Genomic DNA, 21,565 nt, shown 5'->3' on the forward strand with positions numbered 1-21,565 from the left:
GGGTGCTGCCCACGGGCTCTCTGCAGCGGCAGCAACCAGGAAGACCTGTGCCGCCCCTTCCGGGAGCTTCAGTGCACCAGGGTTCCAGATGGTCTTTGGCTTTTTCCTCTGGCGTCCGAGATGTGTGTGCAGAGAGCAGTCTCTTCTGGTTTCCCAGGCTTGTCTGCCTCTCTGAAGGTTCAGCTCTCCCTCCCACAGGATTTGGGTGCAGAGAACTGTTTATCCGGTCTGTTTCCTTCTGGTTCTGGTGGTGTCTCAGGCACAGGGGTCCTGCCGCTCCTGGGCCCTCCCCCACGGGAGCCCAGAGGCCTTATACAGTTTCCTCTTGGGCCAGGGATGTGGGCAGGGGTGAGCAGTGTTGGTGGTCTCTTCCGCTCTGCAGCCTCAGGAGTGCCCACCTGACCAGGCAGTTGGGTCTCTCTCTCACAGGGTCTGGGGGCAGAGAGCTGCTGCGGGCCGGGATCTGCGGGTGTGGGACTTCCACCCGATTTAAGTCTTAAAAGAGAGATTTGTAGTTTTGTGGGCAAAATTCACTTGTCATTTCCATTAAACAGAAGGATTTCTCTTATTTTCTCAGAGAGCTGTTTATCTACCACAGATATAGTATTGGGGAAACTAGAAAGGTAGACTCCATGTAATAGTGTCTATAGAGGTTCAACTATCCCTGGAAAAGTATATATTTGTATACCGGAGATATCAGACTGTGCCCCAAACTTTTGGCTATTATAGTCAACACTTCTCTTTAAGGACATATTACTCTATTTTCTAGGTTATAGCTAGAGAAATAAAATACATGAAAACAATTTCTCCCTTACTTGTTGTGGATGCAAGGATTTCTATTGTCATAGTAGGTCAGGAAATCACAAGCTGATGAGAGTTCATTTCCAATCTAAAAAGAAAATAAAGTATTGTTAACATCCTGTCTTTCAAATGTGTAGTGAGGACTGCTGAACTTAACTCCTGAATGCAAGGCAGTCAGCACCTATGGTCAGGTAGGATCAAATAAACAGAAATAGTGATTTTTTTCAACCTGTGTTCCATTCTTATCTTTCTCTATGTTTAGGGCTGACTGGGTGCCTCATGTATTGGGCACCAGACCAAATCATAAATTCCTGGAGCTAGAAAATGGCATTTGGTACTAGAAGTGTCTTGCTTAAGGACTTTTTTGCTTTAAAGAGACACCATGATCAGGGTAACTCTTATAAAGAAAATCATTTAATTTTGGCTGTCTTATAGTTCAAATATTTAGCCCATTATTGTCATTACAGAAAGCATGGTAGTTCTACAGAAGTTCTAAAGAGATGTTCAACATCTTTAGTCATAAGGGAAATGAAAAATCCAAGCAACTCTGACATTCAACCTCACACCAGTCAGAATGGCTAAGATCCAAACTCAGGCAACAGCAGATGCTAGAGCGGATGTGGAGAAAGAGGAACACTCCTCCATTGTTGGTGGGATTGCAGACTGGTACAACCACTCTGGAAATCAGTCTGGAGGTTCCTCAGAAAATTGGACAGAAAACATGAAACTCAAGAAGGATGATCAAAATGCAGAAGCTTCATTACTTCTTTAAAAGGGGAAGAAAAATAGCCATAGGAGGGGATAAGGAGGCAAAGTTTAGAATGGAGACTGAACGAATGGCCATTCTGAGACTGCCCCACATGTGGCCCATTCATATACAGCCACCAAACTAGATAAGATGAAAGAAGCTAAGAAGTGCAGACTGACAGGAACTGGATAGAGATCTCTCCTGAGAGACACAGCCAGAATACAGCAAATACAGAGGTGAATGCCAGCAGAAAACCACTGAACTGAGAATGGGACCCCCGTTGAGGGAATCAGAGAAAGGACTGAAAATGCTGAAGGGGCTTGAGACCCCATATGAACAACAATGCCAACAACCAGAGCTTCCAGGGACTAAGCCACTACCCAAAGACTATACATGGACTAACCCTGGGCTCCAAATTTATAATAATGTATAGCCTAGTAGGGGCACCAGTGGAAGGAGAAGCCCTTGGTCCTGCCAAGGCTGGACCCCCATTGTACAGGATTGTTGGGTGGGGGGAATGGGGAGGGTGGATGGGGAGGGGAACACCCATATAGAAAGGGTGGGGGAGGGGTTAGGGGATGATGACCTGGAAACTGAGAAAGGGAATAACATTTGAAATGTAAATAAGAAATATGCAATTTAATAAAAATGGAAGAAAAAAAACTTCTATATCAGTATTGGCAGGCAGCCTAAAGAGAGAGAAAGAGACACTAAGTTTATGCTGAGTTTCTGAAACCTCGAAGACCCCACTAGTGACATACATCCTCAAATAATGCTACATGTTCTCCATTCATATCCTAACTCGCTCCTTATAAGCCTATGGGGAACATTTTTTTTTTAATTTTTTATTAGATATATTTCTTTTTTTTTTTTTATTAACTTGAGTATTTCTTATATACATTTCAAGTGTTATTCCCTTTCCCGGTTTCCGGGCAAACATCCCCCTCCCCCCTCCCCTTCCTTATGGGTGTTCCCCTCCCAACCCTCCCCCCATTGCCGCCCTCCCCCCATAGTCTAGTTCACTGGGGGAACATGCCATATTTTTTTTTTTTGGTTCTTTTTTTTTTTCGGAGCTGGGGACCGAACCCAGGGCCTTGCGCTTCCCACTGAGCTAAATCCCCAGCCCTGGGAACATTTTTTTAAGTGTGATTTTATTCTTTTATTTCTACATGAGAAACATTGTTTCTACTTAGCAAGGCAACTGATTTTTCTTTCTTTTTTTACTTTTCTTTCATATTTGATTTTCATTACTGGTTATTTATTTGTTTACATTTCAAATGTTATCCCCCTTCCCAGTTTCCCCTCCACAAGCTGCCTATCCCATTACCACTTCCCCCTGTTTCTATGAAGGTGCTGCCCTACCCATTTGCCCACTCCTCCCTCACACCCTAGCATTCTCCTATACTGGGGCATTGAGACTTCACAGGAACAAGGTCCTCTCCTCCCATTGTTGCCAGATAAAGCCATCGTCTGCTACAAATGCAGCTGGAGCCATTGGTCCCTCTCCATGTGTACTCTTTGGAAAGCAAGAGGCTCCTAGGCCCAAACAATGGGGATAACGTTAGCTGAAATACCCAACAAAGGGAAGAGAGAACCTATGGAGACCATATCCAGAGGTTATGCACAGCCCCTGGTTGAAAGATGGGGCCACTCGCCCATCTAAAAAATATTAACCCAGAATTGATCCTATCTCAAGGAAATAAAGGTTCACAGAGTGGAGCAGAGACTGAAGGAAAGTTCATCCAGACACAGTCTCACCTGGGAATCCATCCCATCTGCAGTCACCAAACCCAGACACTATTAATGTTCCCAAGAAGTGCTTGCTGATAGGAGCCTGTTATAGCTGTCTGCCGAGAGGCTCTGCCAGGGCCTGATTAATACAGATGCAGATGCATGAAGCCAACTACTGGACTGAGAATGGAGTCCCCAATGGAGGAGTTAGAGGAAGGAATGAAGGAGCTGAAGGGGTTCTTCCATAGGAAGAACCACAATATCAACCAACCAGAAACCCCAGAGTTTCATAAAACTAAACCACCAAACCAAAGAGTACATATGGGGAAAATTTTTATTCAAACCACTGCAATAAGAATATTAGTTTGAGGGAGATAATAGTCTGAGTTGAGGGGTTTTTCTTTTGGGATCATATACCTCTCCCTATTAGGTGCATGATATTCAACTTCACTTGAGTCCACAAGGAAGATGCCAATATACCTTGGCCTGAAACAGAAACTGTTAGCGAAAATCAATCTTTGCTCTCTAAGGTGTTTTCCTCAGGTTTGTCACAGTGAAGAAAAACTAAATACATCACTTGAAGATTTTCCTTGGGAAACACAAGAAATGGCTATCTAAGCACAGCTATGCCATGCAAGTTTTTACACACTGATTCCTAAGTGGACAGCTTTAATATATTTGGAGATCTCTGACAATTTTATGTAGTCTATAACACAGCTTTTACCTCCAAAATATGTAAACAATAAGTTTCTTAATAAGAATATTGTTGTGATTATTTAGTATATTGTATACACTGGAGCACAAAATATTGCCCTTTAAAAACATTAAATTCTATTAGTTGATATCCAATGTAAAGATTGGAAGCTTGCATACACCAATACAAATTTATATCCAAATTTAGAGTATAGGGATGATTCTTAGTCTTGCAAAGCATGTAAGAGGACTTTAAAGGGAGATATGGACCCAGAAACAGGGGCAACAAATGTCACTTTTTCTCTTCTTTGTGGATCCTATATTTAAGTGTTAAGTTTTGGTGTGAACATGTACAAATATATGAGGGTATTTCTGTATGTGTGCATGATGTATGTGTGTATGTGTGTATGTATTGTGAATTTATGTATGTCAGCATATGTGGTTTGCATGTACAAAAAGTATGTGTATGTGTATTTATGTATATGTAGTCATATGGATGTGATAAAAGTAAAAGGCAGTATGATTTTAAAAATGATAACGGCAAGAAAGGGAAGATAAATTGGGAAGGGTTAGAAGATATAGACAAAATATATGACATAGTGAAAGATACCTCTTTTACAACATTTGAATATAATTAATATACGTTAATAAAGAATCATAGGAGATAACTAGATATCTCAGAGTACAAAACTCTTGCAACAAAGCACTGACATTAGAACTGAGTTTGATCCCAATAATCTATATAACACAGAGAGAAAAATCAAATCTAAGTTGTCCTCTAACCTCCACAAACATGCCATGACAATTGTGTACCTAATGTAATTAAATGCAAAAATGTAATTAACCAAAATATAATAAAAATAAAATAATTTATGAAAAAAAGAAAAGGCAGTGTACACCCCAAAAGAGAAAGACGTGTACATTCATAATGAAGTAGTAAAGCACTCTAGAAGTATGGGATGATGTCATACAGATGAGGCAGGTACAGGATAGAACAAGGCCTGTCAAAAGTTTGAGGAAAGAGGAAGAGACTGGAATGGGAGGAGACTGGAGGAATGGGAAGGCAGAGAGGCTGCAGAGAGAACATGGAAGCTGGCATTAAAATTCCACTCTATGTATTTATGGGTTGTTATGAATATTTAAGGGATGGATGTGGATAGGGCTTTGTATGTTTAGGTGGGCAATTATAGCTTATGAATTGGATCAGAGGTTATTGTGTTGTGTGTTCTTTCATGTAGTGATTTAAGTGTAAGAGGGTGTGTGGCAGCTAGAGACACTGGGCTGCCACGGAGTTGGGATGTGTGTTTATGACAAGATATCTACCAGATATCTTGGAGGACTGCGGTGCTGAACTTAGCAGGGTAAAAGAAAGCCCATTTTTTATAATTTTACAACATAGAGGCTAAACAAAGCAAGAAACATTTTTCCCTAGAGTCTCCAAACTGTAGGGCTGTTTGCCAACATCATCTCATGAGTCCATAGCATTTTGTGTTGAATACTAGAACTCCAAAACTATAAAACTATAAATCTCTCATATTCAAAGAATGGGGTAATGTGTTACAGAAGGAACAGAAAGATAATACTGAGCTACTTTTCAAATTTTTCATGCAAAGGTTTTTATACTAAAAACTGTTGTCTTTGCAGAGGTCCACTAAATCTTTTATGAGGGTTTCAGGCACAAGGCTTCCAATGGAAAAGAAGGAAAAGTGCAGGCCCAGGGCTATGTGGGGCACAGTCATCTGGTGATACACTCAAGGAGGTTTGTGTAGGAAGCTGAAGCACTGTGGGAGAAGAGTTATAATAATGCTGACAGTAATAAACAACCAGATCCTCAGCCTGCACACTGCTGATGGTCAGAGTGAAGTCTGTCCCAGATCTACTGACCATGAAGCAATCAGGGACTCCAGATACCCTAGTGAATGCCAGGTAGATCAGCAGTGTAGGAGACTGCCCTGATTTCTGCTGGTACCAGGCCAAGTAGTTCTTTTGGTTTACATGTTTAAAAGACTAACTGGACTTGCAACTTCTCTGCTGCTGACACAACCAGGGAGAATGGAGACTGGGTAATCACAATGTCCCCACAGGTAGGTGAAATAATGAATAGGACGTGAAAATGCATACATATGTGAATATGGATTATAATAACAATTGAAATTTGTCATAAATGTCCTTTTAATGTCATAATGCTAAAAAATTATTATGATAGAAATACAACCTCACTTACATTGTAAATTTATTATAAAAAATGTGATTCTGAAATGATAATATTTTTGAATTTCTCACCAGACACACAGAGCATCAGCAACAAGAGGACCTGGGTCTGCATCTCAATCTTACTCCATCTGCCTGCGAGATGCTGATCAGTTCTCACTGGTTTATATATTCAGAGCAGCTGAATACAATACAAAAGCAAAGGCCTGGGCAAAGTATGCAAGAGTAGCTGCTGTTAATCAACAGTCATAATACCATCATAGAGACTATGAGTGATCACTGAAAGATACTAGTTTACAGGTCTTCCACAGAAATGCACTAGGTACTCTAACGACAAGATTGAGCGAAAATCTATGACATATTTAAATTAGTTAGCTTTTGCAGAAACCTAGGAGAGCTATTTCAGCTCAACAGTCTGAGGGAAATGATTAAATATTGTCAAATATTCCAAAAACAAAAGAAACAAAGAGTAAGAAACATGCAGATAGAGGAACATTCCTCCATTGTTGGTGGGATTGCAAACTGGTACAACCACTCTGGAAATCAGTTTGGAGGTTCCTCAGAAAATTGGACATTCCATTACCTGAGGACCCAGCTACACCTCTCTTGGGCATATACCCAAAAGATGCTCCAACATACAATAAAGATACCTGATCCACTATATTCATAGCAGCCTTATTTATAAAAGCCACAAGCTGGAGAGAAACCAGATGCCCTTCAACAGAGGAATAGATTCAAAATATGTGGTACATCTACACAATGGAGTACTACTGAGCTATCAAAAACAATGACTCCATGAAATGCATAGGCAAATGGAATGAACTAGAAAATATCTTCCCAAGTGAGGTTACACCCAAGATGCAATCCACAGACCACAGGAAGCTCAAGAAGAAAGATGACCAAAATGCGGATGTTCTCACTCCTTCTTAAAAGGGGGAAAATATCCATAGGAGGGTATATGGAAGCCAAGTTTAGAGCAGCGACTCAAGGAATGGCAATTCAGAGCCTGACCCACATGTGACCAATATATATATAATATATATATATATATATATATATATATATATATATATTATATATATATTCACCAAAACTAAATAAGATTGATGAAGGTAGAAAATGAATGCTGAAAGGGCCGGATATAGATCTCTCCTGAGAGACAGATCCAGAGCATGTCCAATACAGAGGTCAATGCTAGCAGCAAACCACTGAACTGAGAATAGGATCCCCTTGGGGGGGAATTAGAGGAAATATTGAAAGAGTTGAAGGAGCTTGCAACCCCATAAAAACAACCATGCCAACCAACCAGAGCTTCCCGGGACTAAACCACTACCGAAAGACTATACGTGAACTGATTCAGGGCTCCAACTGCATATGTAGCAGAGAATATCCTTGTTAGGGCACCAGTGGAAGGGGACGCCCTTGGTCCTACCAAGGTTGGACCCCCAGTGCAGGGGAATAGAGGGGAGCAATAAGGGGGATGTATAGGGGGAATACTGGTATAGGGGAGAGGGAGGGAGGGGATGGGGGCTTTTGGACAGGAAAATGGGAAGGGGAATAATGTTTGAAACATACGTAAAGAAATATATCTAATAAAAAATTAAATTAATAAAAAACAAAGTAAGGATGGAGAAAGAAAAGGGGAAATGAAAACAAGAGGAAATGGGATTAAATTTGTTCAATATCACCCATCTGCAAATCTACTTACACTAAGGGCAAGAAACACTAAGGCCTCAAATACGTGGGCTTCTTTTCCAGGCTAAACATGGGATAGAGATGAAAAGAGAAGTTCAGAATTCATTCTGTAGTAATCCTGGCAGACGCTAATTTAATCCTGGGAGCTGAGAATCTTTAATCTCAAGGAAAAGTAAATCTATCAGAATGTAGTATGTTTTTGACTTTGTATAACTGAAACAGGCCTCTAAATTGGGAGACTTAAAGGGGAATGAAACAAATCAGATTTCTTCATGAAATCATGGCTGTAGACTTGGAAATCCAAGGACAATGGTCTTGCTGACATATTAAACCAGTAAAACACGTCTCTACACATCGTCTTGGAGACAAGGGAGAAGAAGTAGGATGAGTAACTACAGATGGACAGAATAGGAGGGGGATACTGACTAGACTGTAAAAAAAAAGATTAAAGATAATTTTTTAATAAAATCTCTCCAGAATATGGTACAGCCTTGTTAAGTCAAGCCATAAATTTACAAAGACCAATAGATGTCCACATCAGAAATTGTTACCATCCAAAAGTAAAAAGGAAAAAGTTTGACTATAAATGAAAATAAACAGCGGTAACAGAAAACAAAGTGCCTTACAAGATTTATATTATTGAATTATAAATATATATGTACAAATAATAACCCAATGTTATGAATAAAGTACAAGAAACAAAAAATAAACAATCTTGTCAAGGACTTGGGATTCATATCTGTAATCTGAGAACTGGGAAGACACAAGCAGGAGAATCATAAGGATGGGGCCGTCCTGATGTATATATATCATGCTCTAGGTCAGTCTAATTGATGCGGGGACACAATCTCTCAACATGTGTATCATTAGTCATCAAATCACAGCATAGATCATGGTAGTTTCTATTCAAATCAATTATCTAATATTAATGCTTTAATATTAAGTCAAGTATATTATTTACAATTAAATATGCATTTAACCAAAACATTTAACATTTACTTTACATTAAAAAAATCATTTCATACATCTTATTTAAAGGTACAAAACGTTTAACTATGTCTGACAAGCATATTAAGAATTCTTCCCTAGGGCTGGAGAGATGGCTCAATGGTTAAGAGCACTGACTACTCTTCCAGAGGTCATGAGTTCAATTCCCAGCAACCACATGGTGGCTCACAACCATCTGTAGTGAGATTTGGTACCCTCTTCTGGCCTGCAGTCACATATGCAGGCAGAATGCTGTACATAAAATAAATAAATAAATCTTTAAAAAAAAAGAAGAAGAAGAAGAACTCCGCCCTAAAATCCTAACACATGATGACCTAAGGGAGACAACAGTATGGTGGTCACTTGATAATTTTTTTCCATTTCCCTATCTCAGCACTGGGACTCCCATCTAGTTTAGGCCTGTGCTGGACCTGTGTATACTCCCACAGTCTCTGTGACTTAATATATGCATAAGTCCTGTTGTATCTGGAAGACACTGCTACCTTGATGCCATCCATAATCTCTGGTTCTCAAAATCTTTGTGCCTCCTTATCCATGTAGATGCTGAACTCTCTGGCATGGGGTTGGATGAAGCTATTATTTCCCATCTACTACAGGAAGAAGCTTCCCTGATGATGGCTGAGCAAGATATGATCTATGGACATTACAGAATGTAATTAGAAATCATTTCATTGTTGTGTTCCTTTAGCAGAACTATGTTTATCCTAGGACCATGACCTATCTAGTCTCATTTTCTTGGACACATGAACAGTGTCTGGCATGGATTTCTTATCATGGAGTGGACCTTAAATTCAGTTAGACAGGAATTCTTTACTTCCACAAACATTCCAGAATATAGGATTTATAGTTGGGTTGCTAATTGTCTCTTTCCTCTGATAGAATGCAGAATATTTTTCATTGCTATGAACACTAGTCAGTAGGCATGAAGGCTCTAGTTAGGCATTAGTAAAACTTCTTCGTGTTCAATGTGGTGAAGGAAGAGGAATGTAAGAGAGAGAACACAGGAAGAGATAGCTAGCATTAAAAACCATTTGAAGGGTCATATAGAAACCTACTTTACTAGATGTTTATTAACATATATACATATAGGAAAGAAATTTAAATGGAATCTCCAAATGATAAGGGAGGAAAAAAACTCAGCTAGACATCTCTCACCACCCAAGAGAACCTCCAGTTCCATCAATGGGTTACATCTATACGAGTTGTTGGGCAGAGGATCCCCATGGAAATCCCCATTCAACTCTGGCTATTGGTTGCTCTCTACAAACTAATAGTAAGTCCCTATTGTGGAAGAGACTTACCTCTTGCTTCTTGTTTTTACAGACTGAGGGGAAGCCATGACCTTTAAAACTAACACACACACACACACACACAGAGAGAGAGAGAGAGAGAGAGAGAGAGAGAGAGAGAGAGAGAGAGAGAGAGAGAGAGAGAGAGAGAATCCAAAATTTTACTCTTCTGGTGCTGTCTTAAACTGACAAGACTGTGTATTTCCCACAGATCTCAAACATCCACCATAAAATTCTGCAGACTGCTTCAAGCAATATGGATTTTATTTCTATTGCTCGTCCCCAAAATATGTGATATTGATATCACTTGGATCATTCCAGGGGCTTTCTACCTTTGTCTGGCTTTTTTCTTTTTACATTACCCAATAAGAGAATGCATATTGTTCCCTGAATCTCCCTTGCAAGTGTGAGATAAAACTCAAGCTTCAACCTTGCTCTAACTTCTCTGGAATCCTTAAGTTTCTCAAAATGAGATTCCTTAGTAAGCTCCTGGGAATGCTGATGCTTTGGATACATGGCAAGGATAGAAAAAAGAAATGAGGTTCATGGTAATGCATGGTGAGTCATGGGACACTGCTGTAATCCATGTGCGTTTAGTTCAGATATGAGAGCAAATGCAGGGCCTGAAGGATTTAAATCTGTGATCCTGAGATAAAGAATTTTGACAAGAAGGACCTGAGCTCTGATGAAGATTATCATGTAGAAGGAATGGGATGATAAGAGAAAATCCTAGAATACTTGTTCTCAACCTTCCTAATGTGGGCATATCTACATGTGAGGTGACATGCATGGAGACAGACAGAAGAGCACAGGCTAGTTCCTAAGGCTAGTGACTTTCAACTTTCTTAATGTAGCAACCCTTTAATACAGTTCCTGCACTGGTACATATGCACATTCCAGTGGGTGGGCATGTCTGGCTGTGGAAAGAGGAGCAATAGCTCAGTTCCTAAAACCACTTTCTAGCCAACCCTATGAAAGGGTTGTTCAGCCCCAAAACTACACAGAGGTTGAGAACCAATTCTCTAGATGTAACTGTTTCAGTTGGTAATTTGAAATACATGCTAAGCAATTAAATGAATTTTAATTTCCAAATTAAAGAATTTCCAAAAATTTCTGACATGTCCCTAAGCATACTTCTGCCATTTTTACAGTATATTTATGTATAATGATAATCCTGGTGTTGTTGACTACAAAAATAACAATATCTACCTACTCTTTATATGTTGAACTTGTGCTACACATTATGAAATCAAATATGCAGATAATATGAACTATTTTTATAAAAATGAGGAAAGAAACCCATGTCATTAATTTGTAGTTTTTATTTCATCTTTAATAAATTGTAAAATTATACAATATAAAAATGCTTTCAGTAAATTTTCTTATGACTTTTTATCATTTAATATTTTCTTCAATACCTAATTTATACACCTGTATGTCTGATGATGCACTGATTATTTCACATATGATATTGCAACTCAGATGAACATGCTAGACAATGACCATATATACTGATGTATAGATTTCCAAACTGGTTCTTGGGGATCCTGACAGCCCCATGGAAGTAGATACTGAAATATAAACATTCCATCCTAAAAACCAGAAGAATATAGACTGATAATATTGTCATTTATTAGGATGTAAAAGACACAAAATTTTCTTGTGCAATGCTATAGCCTAAATTGAAAATCTCCCTGCTCAGTCAGTCCTAGCACCATTATGTGTCATTTGCTGGGGTAATGTGGGGGTGCTTTGTTTTGTTTTCTTTCAATTCTTCTAAGTTCATAATCTCTGTTGTTAGCATTTCTTCTTGAACTTGAGCTACTCCAAGGGATTTTTGATTATGTTGCAGCTCATTAACTAGGACTTAGAATATTTTTTAATGTTTTAATATTTGGGAATTTCACATCAGAAGGGACTGCAGATGTCCCTGGTCTGTGCTGCTGCCTGGATCCATGTTGATGCTCATGGGCCATGTTTTTGAGAGTGGCCATATTGAGATGAATGATCATCACTTCCACCTAAGGAGTTGTTGAAGTCTTTGGCTTAGTCTTCTGCCAAGGGCTGAGATGGAGTTTGTGGCCCATTCTGTGGCAAAAAACCTGGTTGGTGTCCATGAACTGTACTGCAATTGCAGATATTGCAGAGGTACATGGCATGTGCTAACCCAAAATATCATGTGGATGTTCATTATTTATGCTGTTACCAAGAACCGTGTGGAAGTTACATGGTCCATACACCCAATGACTGCAAAGGACAAGTAAGCTACTTTTGCAGTACTATAGATGACTAAGGACTCACATTTGAGAATGTAGGACATAGTAAGACTCTATGAGAAACCCTACAAACATCCTCCTACCCTACCCAATGCAAAGTAATAGCCTAGATGGAAATAAAATTCTTCCGTTGTTATATTGAACTTCTGTTTGTATACTTCAGAGGAGAAATTTTCTACTGCGTTTTGAAAAAAGAGTATTCTTCATGCAATACTGATGAGATGCTTTGAGAGGCACAAGGTGTCATTATTGAGTCTTTCCATGGAGTTTTCAAATTCTTTTTTAACATTTTTTATAGATTTTCTTAAATTTACATTTCAAATGATATTCCATTTGCAAATTTCTTGAACATAAATCCCCTATTTTATCCCATCTCCCCCTTCTTCCATGAGTGTATTCCCCCACCAATCCACCCACCCCTTCCCATCTAAATGCCCTGACATTGATGGGATCAAACCTTGGCAGGACCAAGGGCTTCTCCTCCCATTAGAACCCAATATAACTATCTCCTGCCAAATATACATCTGGAGCCATGGGTGTGTGCACGTGTACTCTTTGGATGGTGGTTTAGACCCTGGGAGCTCTGGTTGGTTGGTGTTGTTGTTCTTATGAAGTTGAAAACCCCTTCAGCTCTTTTAATCCTTTCTTTAATTCCTCCAATGGGGACCCAGTTATCAGTTCAATGGTTGGCTCTGAGCATCTACCTCTGTATTTGTCATGCTCTGGCAAAGCCTCTCAGGAAGCAGCTGTATCAGTCTTCTGACAGTTTGCACTTAGAGGCATCAACAATATTGTCTGGGTTTGGTGACTGTATGTATATGGACTGGATCGCCAAGTGGGCAAGCTCTGAATTGCCATTCCTTCAGTCTCTGCTCCAAACTTTGTCTCCATATCTGTTCCTATATTTTTGTTCCCCCTTCTAAGAAGGACTGAAGTGTCTGTACTTTATTTGTCCTTCTTCTTGAGCTTCATTTGATCTGTGGACTATATCATGGGTAATCCAAGGTTTTGGGCTAATATTCCCTTATCAGTGAATGCATACCATGTGCGTTTATTTGTGATTGGACTACCTCACTCAGGATATTTTCTAGTTTCATCCATTTGCCTTTGAATTTCATGAAATCATTGTTTTTAATAGCTGAGTAGTACTCCATTGTGTAAATGTACCATAATTTCTATATTCATTCCTCTGTTGAATGACATCTGGGTTCTTTACAACTTCTGGCTATTATAAATAAGGCTGCTATGAACATAATGGAGCATGTCTCCTTGTAATATGTTGGACCATCATTTGGGTTATGTAGGAGTGGTATAACTGGGTCTGAAGGTAGCACTATCTCCAATTTTCTGAGGAAACTCCAGACTGACTTCAAAAGTGGCTGAAACAGCTTACAATCTCACCAAAAAATGCAAGAGTACTGTCTCAACATACTCACCAGCATCTGTTGTCACCTGATTTTTTTATCTAAGCCATTCTGACAGTGTGAGGTGGAATCTCAGGGTTGTTTCGATTTCCATTTCCCTGATGACTAAGGATATTAAGCATGTTTTTAAGTGCTTCTCAGACATTCGATATTCCTTGGTTGATAATTCTTTATTTAGATTTGTACTCCATTTTTCTTAATAGGGTTATTTGATTCTCTGGACTATAACTTCTTGAGTTCTTTTATATATTGAATAATAGTCCTCTATTAGATGTAGGATTGGTAAAGATCTCTTCTCAATCTATTGGTTTCCATTTTGTCCTAATTACAATGTCCTGCCATGGCTTCTCTCCTTCTCCCTCCTGTCTCCTTTCCTTCCAGTCTCCTCCTCTTCCTTCAAACTTCTCTCCTGCCCATCCTTCCTTCTCCAATGACAGGCCTCTTTCTATCCTGTACCTGCCCCTCATCTGTATTTTACAAATTTAATGGGAAGAAGCTTCTGGTGAAGTCACATGATTCCTGAGTATGTGACTAAGCAGCTGTACTTGGGGCAGTGGAATTAGCATCAAAATATAGATAACTCCAGGACAAACCACAACACTAACCATCAAGGACATTGTCCCTCTTAGTTCTCCTAGCAGTCAGGAAATACTGTCTGTTATTTTTCCAAGTCATCACAGGGAATGGACTTCCCAATGGAATGTTTCTACTTGTTGCACAAGGTTTAGTAAGGACAGATTTTCCATTCAGTGGCCCTCTGTATGTATGACTCTGACTTATTTAAGAGTCTATTTGTTTGCTGCTGGCATTCTGCAAATACATAGGTGAATGCCAGCAGCAAAAAACTGAACTGAGAATGGGACCCCCCATTGAAGGAATCAGAGAAAGGACTGAAAGAGCTTGAAGGGGCTCGAGACCCTATATGGACAACAATGCCAACCAACCAGAGCTTCCAGGGACTAAGCCACTACACAAAGACTATATACATGGACTGGCCCTGTTCTCCAACCTCATAGGTAACAACGCATAGCCTAGTAAGAGCACCAGTGGAAGGGGAAGCCATTGGTCCTTCCAAGACTGAACCCCCAGTGAACGTGATTGTTGGAGGGAGGGCAGTAATGGGGGGAGGATGGGGAGGGGAACACCCATAGAGAAGGGAAGGGAGGGGGGTTAGGGGAATGTTGGCCAGGAAACCAGGAAAGGGAATAACAATCAAAATGTAAATAAGAAATACCCAATTTAATAAAGATGAAAAAAGAAGAGTCTATTTTCTGACTCACTTCTGAGACCTGGAGAAAAATCCAGCCAGTGTTTGGTCCACGTATGAATGTAAGTGGTTTTTATATCAGTGAACTAGCGTTAAGTTATGGTGAGCAATAGACACCTAATACAAGAATACAATTACATGGGAAACTTAAGTGTGTCACCCTGGGAGGTATATATTGCACTGTGCTGAATCAAATACTACAAAAATAGTATTTTAGAACTCTCTAATACCATTTCTAGAAAGTGCAGAAGCACAAAGTATTCCAGCACAAAATCCCTATGTGTGGCAAATAAATTTTCCATGACACTAACTGTCACTTTCCAGGTAGAGCAACTGCAAATTAGAAAGGAGTACTGTGACACATGTGACATTAGAATTCCTGGTCTCAAGGACTTTCAGCTGGGTCCAGTGAGCACACATTGGCTACAGTATTTGCTTCATTCTTCCTACCCTCTACCCCCAAGGATATCTCAACACCCATGTACAGCTTGAAGAAGTTATAGAGGAGTCGTTGCCCCAATTCCGTGGACTTTGGGGGGCTGAAAGTGGTTATTCTAAAGTTATTTTATGAGGAATTTAGAAATGGTTGTAATTTAACAGGAAGGAATTAGTTAGATTGAGTTATGTCGTCCTAATCTCATTTGTTAACTAAGCTAAAATCATATCTTTGCTTTGATATAGAATTTATTTGTTAAAAGTTTAAAAGTACAAGGTTTAGAGCCAGTCCTTCTATTAATGTAAGTTTCATTACAAACTTCTGAGTTGATTACACATGTGAGTTAAGGGCCAAATAACAAACATATTGCTGACTTTGTGAGAGTACTTTCAAGATATTATTAAGATATAAAGACAACAGTACAGATTGTCTTACATAGGTAGATGGTTTTCAAAAACTTCAGAAATCCAAACAAATTGAGATTTAAATTTATTTATCTTTTGTTGAGACATATCTGCTCCTTACAGTTCCCCTTTGGCAGATTTAACAAAGAATTTGAACATCTCTACCTCCAGATGAGGCAATACTTTGTGGCTAGGCAGCCACTAGACAGTTTCATCTGCAGACTAATACTGTCCAGAAAAGGACAAATTATGCAGAATAGTTGACTGATAAACTCTGCCAAGACAGGGTGATCATCCCTTCAAAATCTGCATTTCAAGAGTCTGTCAGTTGATTTTGGGCCAAAAGACTGAAGTCTTGCACTCACATGTTGCTAACAGGGGACTGTGCTAGTGGAGAGTTGTCTCTACAACCTCTCAGTTCTAGAAGGCATGTTAGGCTTCCTATATGTATAGATATTTGGTCATTCTCATATTTCTGATGAGTTGAAGACTGATTATAGTCTCATAGCCTATCAGCTGTTTAACTCTGAATATACATATTTTATTGGAGTGTTATCAGATAGTATACAAGCTAGCCAAGATATAATATAGATTTTAAGCCTTTCTTCAGCTGGAATGGATAACTAAATGTTCTCTTTAACTGATATAGTGATGGAATGGGTTTTAAGTATATCATATGCTTTATAAAATGTAGAATGGTAATAATTGTACTCAATTTATATATTAAGTGAAAAGGCTTTTTAACTGGACAATAAGGGGGAAATGTTGTGGTTTGCCCTGGAGTTATCTGTACTTTGATGTTAATTGCACTGCCCCAAGGACAGCTGCCTAGTCACAAACTCAGGAATCAGGTGACTTCACCAGAAACTTCTCCACATTGAATTTGTAAAATACAGGTGAGGGGCAGGCAGAATAGAAGGAGGCCTGTCATTGGAAGAGAAAGAAGGATGGGTGGGAGAGAAGTTCGAAGGAAGAAGAGGAGACTAAAATGGAAAGGAGGAGAGGAAAGGGAGGGAGAGAAGCTGTGGCAGGACAATATGGCAGGTGACGATAAAAGTCTATGCTGTATCTTCACAGGTTCTTACAAATGTTCCTACAGGATGGATGGTACTGGGCTTTGTATGTTTTGGTGGGCAATTATATCTCACCAATTGAGTCAAAAAAAGAAGTTATACACTAGGGGACTTAGTGCCTACTGCTATTATAGAGGATCCTTGTTTGGTCCCACCATCCACATCAACTAACCCAAACCCTCCTGACACTTTTGCTATAGGAACTCACTCATACACATACCCATATTCCCAAACATTATTTAAAATAAAATAAATACAGAAAGAAAGAAAAGGAAATACTACATCATACTAGCAAGATTGCTCCTTTTAGGGAGAAAGCTACTTAAAGCAAAGACTAATGACCTGCGTCTGATTCCTAGCCCCCACATGGTAGAAGCAAAGAACAGATTTCTCCTGTTGTCTTATGCTCTACACACACACACACACACACACACACACACACACACACACACACACACCACCACCACCACCAAACCACCACACCATAATGTCTTTTATTAAGTTTTTCCTTAATGTAGTTCATATTCATTGTCCTTTTTAAATTTAAAACTTTTTTAAAGAGGTAGGAAAGTCAAAGGTACAATACTGAGAGTGGAGAGAATAGGCAGACATGTGGTAAAGGAAATGAAGGAGAAAGCATGAAAAATATAAGGCATGAAAAAATATGTTAGTAAAAGTTTTAAGTGATAAATAGTAATTAAGAAGCTATCACAAAGGTCTAAATTATGTTCAAATGTTATTAAATCCTAAAGTTATAGGATGGGAAATACATGATACATGTGTATCTGTTTATAAAATCTCCTTTCATTATTTGAGATCTTTTTCCAAGCAAGCTGAGAGCTCTGTGTTGAGATGTCAGAGAGGAAGAGAGAACTGAGAGACCGAGCTTTAGTGAGTTACAAACCCAAAAGTTTTTGTTCAGCCCTGGAGCACTGTGGGAGGATCATTCCTACTCTGCTGACAGTAATAGGTTGCAATATCATCAGCCTCTACAGGATCTATGGTGAAGGTAAAGTCTGTCCCAGACCCACTGCCACTGAACCTGGCAGGGACCCCAGATGCTAGGTTAGATGCACCGTAGATGAGGAGTTTGGGTTGCTGTCCCGATTTCTGTTGGTACCAGTGCATAGATGAACGGACACTTTCACTGGCCCTACAGGAGATGGTGGCCCTCTGCCCTAGAGACACAGCCAAAGCAGGAGACTGGGTCAGCACAATGTCACCAGTGGAGCCTGGAAAGAGAAACACACAGTTCATTGTTATATATATTTGAAAACCTTTCCAGCAGAGGACTTTGTAATTTAACTTTTTTCAGAAAAATTGTGGACTTCACTGGAGAAGCCAGAAAATCAAGGGGAATGGGGAAACTTAAAATGAATTACAAATGTCCTAATTATAACGAGAAGAGCCCAGAGGCATGGAAAGCCATGATGGCCACAGAGGTTGCTTCCAACACTTCTCTACATTATCACCTGGAACCCAGAGGAGCAGCACCCATAGCAGGAGTGTGTCTGTCTCCATCTCTAAAGCTCGAAGAGAGAATGATTATTAGGCTCCTGGCAGCTGCCTTTAAAGGAGACTGGACTGTTGTATAATGACTCCATATGCAAATCAGCTCAGCAGAGTGTACTGCTGCTGAAAGAGCACCTGGTCCTATTTCACCCACAGGGAGTCGGTGTCAGCAGAAAATCCACTAGAGCATGATATGTGTCTTACAAAAACCTGAAAGTCTATTTTATTAAACCTTTTCCCTGTGGTCTTTCTGAGGTATGATGTAGGGGATTGCAAAAATAATTGTACCGTGTAAAGATGTAAAATATTTCAAGACCAACTTGATACCTCAAAATTATACACATTGATAATAGTTTTTTGTTTGTTTGTTTGTTTTCTGGTGTTTTAAATTTTGTGATATTTCACACTAAATATTATATTTATATCAATTCTACCCCACCCCACCAATTCTTTTCATGATTCTCAATTTCTCCCAAAGTCATTACCTAATAAATACTGTTTTAGGTGTATACATAAGTCTGTATGTGTTTCTAACATTGATACATAAAGTTCATTCAGTGTTTCTCTTATGCATACATGTTTAGGTGTTATTGAGAATGAATAACCTATCACTAGAACATTCTACTTCATATTTATCAGCCACTAACTCAATGTAGCTCTTTATCTAGGAGTAGGACCTTGGGAGATTCCCTAATCTACAATGGTATTTTACCTGGTATTCTTCACGTCTTGTTTATTTAGGCAGCTGTACCATTAAGATTTCTTAAGAACAGCTTCTCAAGTCTCTATAAAATTACCCAATCCTACAGCATACCTTTTGTATGTTTGGTTATTACAGTCTTCCTGCTGTAGCTTTCATGATGTAGGATTTTTGTTGGTTTATTTGAGAATTTTATACATGAGTAATATATTTACTGAGGTTTAGGTATATGGGATGTATTAGAGAAATATCAGTTGGGACCAGGAATCTCACCATTATTCAGGTATTCTTTGCATTTTGACAATATGCAGATTTCTATTATGGTCTCTATCTACTGAAACAAAAATATGTCTTTGATACTGGGTGAGACAACAGCCCTTAGCTCGGAATTTATGATAAGTATTTAGCATACAATTAGAAATTGTTTTACTTTCAGAAACTGATAATAGAAGGTAGTCTTCTAGAGTCCATGATTTCAACAGTAGGTTGCACTTAATCACCAAACAAAAGCTCCTTCTTATTTAGTGGGACTTATACCCAACTAGGCAGTTGTTGATTGCCCACAAAATGTAAGTGCATTCTTCCATCATTGAGGATAACTTGCCCTGCTGGATATTGCTGTATTTCCCAGGCTTTACAGTTGCATAGAACTAATGATTGCTTTTCATTTTAGACAGTTTGCTTAGGTCTTTGCAATATTGAAAGAACTAGTCCCTGGGGAGGAGACTTCTAAGTTGGTTCTAGTTCTATTCTTCTAAGTCCTGTGTCTGAAATATGTAATATCTTCAGTAATAGACTCATACTTTTAAGAGATGGGAGGCAAGCAAGGGCAAAATCAATAGACTATATTGTTTTCAGACTTAATTGGATTCCCCTGATCAACAACTACAAAGAAAATAGCTTACACATTATGTATACTAGGCAACATTCAAATTCCTACTGATCCTCCTGCTCCTACCTTCTGGGAGAAGGAATCTCAATTTTTCTCACTGTGCCATGCTTGGTAAATAGCTATTTTTTTAATTGAATAGTTTATTTATTTACCTTTTAAGTCCTTTCCTGGTTCCCCTCCTCCCAGGCACCCATTCCTACATCAACACCCTGGCATTCCCCTACACTAGGAAAAAGAACCATCACAGGACCAATGGCTCCTCCTCCTAGTCATGCCAGTCAATGCCATACTCTGCTATATCTGGGGCTTCAGCCATAGGAACCCCCCTATTCCATGTGTACACTTTGGTTGGTGGTTTAGTCACTAGGAGCTCATGCATTTCTGGATTTTGATATTGTTGTTCTTCCTATGGTATTGCAAACTCATTCAGCTCCTCCAGTCATTTCTCTAACTCCTCCAATGGGTTCCCATGCTCAGTCTCATGGTTAGCTGCACGCATATTAAACTGTATCTGTAAGGGTCTGGCAGAGCCTCTCAGAAGACATCTGTATCAGGTTCCACTAGGCAAGCATTTTTGGCATCAGCAACAGTGACTTGGTTTGGTAGCTGCATACAGGCTAGATTCCCAGGTAGGCCAGTCACTGCATGACCATTCCTTCAGTCTCTGCTCTACTCATGGTCCATGTATTTCTTTCTGAGGATATTCTCTTCCCCCTTCTATGAATGACTAATGCATCCATATTTTGGTCTTCTTTTTCTTGAGCTACATTTGGTCTGTGAATTGTACCTTGGATATTCTGAGCTTAAGAGCTAATATTGACATATCAATGAGTGCATACTATGTGTTTTCTTTTGTGACTGTGTTACCTCAATCAGGATGATATTTTCTAGTTCTATCCATCTGCTTAAGAATTTCATGAGGTCATTGTTTTTAACTGCTGGGTGGTATTCCATTGTGTATATGCACCACATTTTCTATATCCATTCCTCTGTTGAAGGACATTTGGGTTTTTTTCTGCTTCTGGCTATTATAAATAGGGTACTATGAACATTGTGGAACATGTGTCCTTGATAAATGTTGGAGCATCTTCTGGGTATATGCCAAGGAGTGGTATAGCTGGGTACTTATGTAGCACTCTCTCAAATTTTTTGAGGAACCTTCAGACTGATTTCTTGCAATGTTGCTTGCAATCCCACTAACAATAGTGGAGTATTCCTCTTTCTCCAAATCCTTGCCACCATCTGCCATGACCTGAGTTTTTGATCTTAGCCATTCTCACTGATGTGAGGAGGAATCTCAAGGTTGTTTTGATTTGCATTTCCCTGATGACTAAGGATGTGGTACATTTCTTTAGGTGCTTCAGAGTCAATCAATATTCCTCAGTTGAGGATGTTTTGTTTAGGT

General features: G+C 39.3%; 1 gene segment (V, D, J or C); it reads right to left on the bottom strand.

The window, feature by feature from the left end:
• Positions 1–17,959: 17,959 nt before the first annotated feature.
• Positions 17,960–18,617, bottom strand: LOC502834 (Ig kappa chain V-III region MOPC 63-like). The segment is given in 2 exon segments: positions 17,960–18,288; positions 18,529–18,617. Coding segments are annotated over 2 exon segments (363 nt in total).
• Between the last annotated feature and the right edge of the window lie 2,948 nt (positions 18,618–21,565).

This window comes from Rattus norvegicus, chromosome 4 (assembly GCF_036323735.1).
Source record: "Rattus norvegicus strain BN/NHsdMcwi chromosome 4, GRCr8, whole genome shotgun sequence".
Taxonomy (NCBI): domain Eukaryota; kingdom Metazoa; phylum Chordata; class Mammalia; order Rodentia; family Muridae; genus Rattus; species Rattus norvegicus.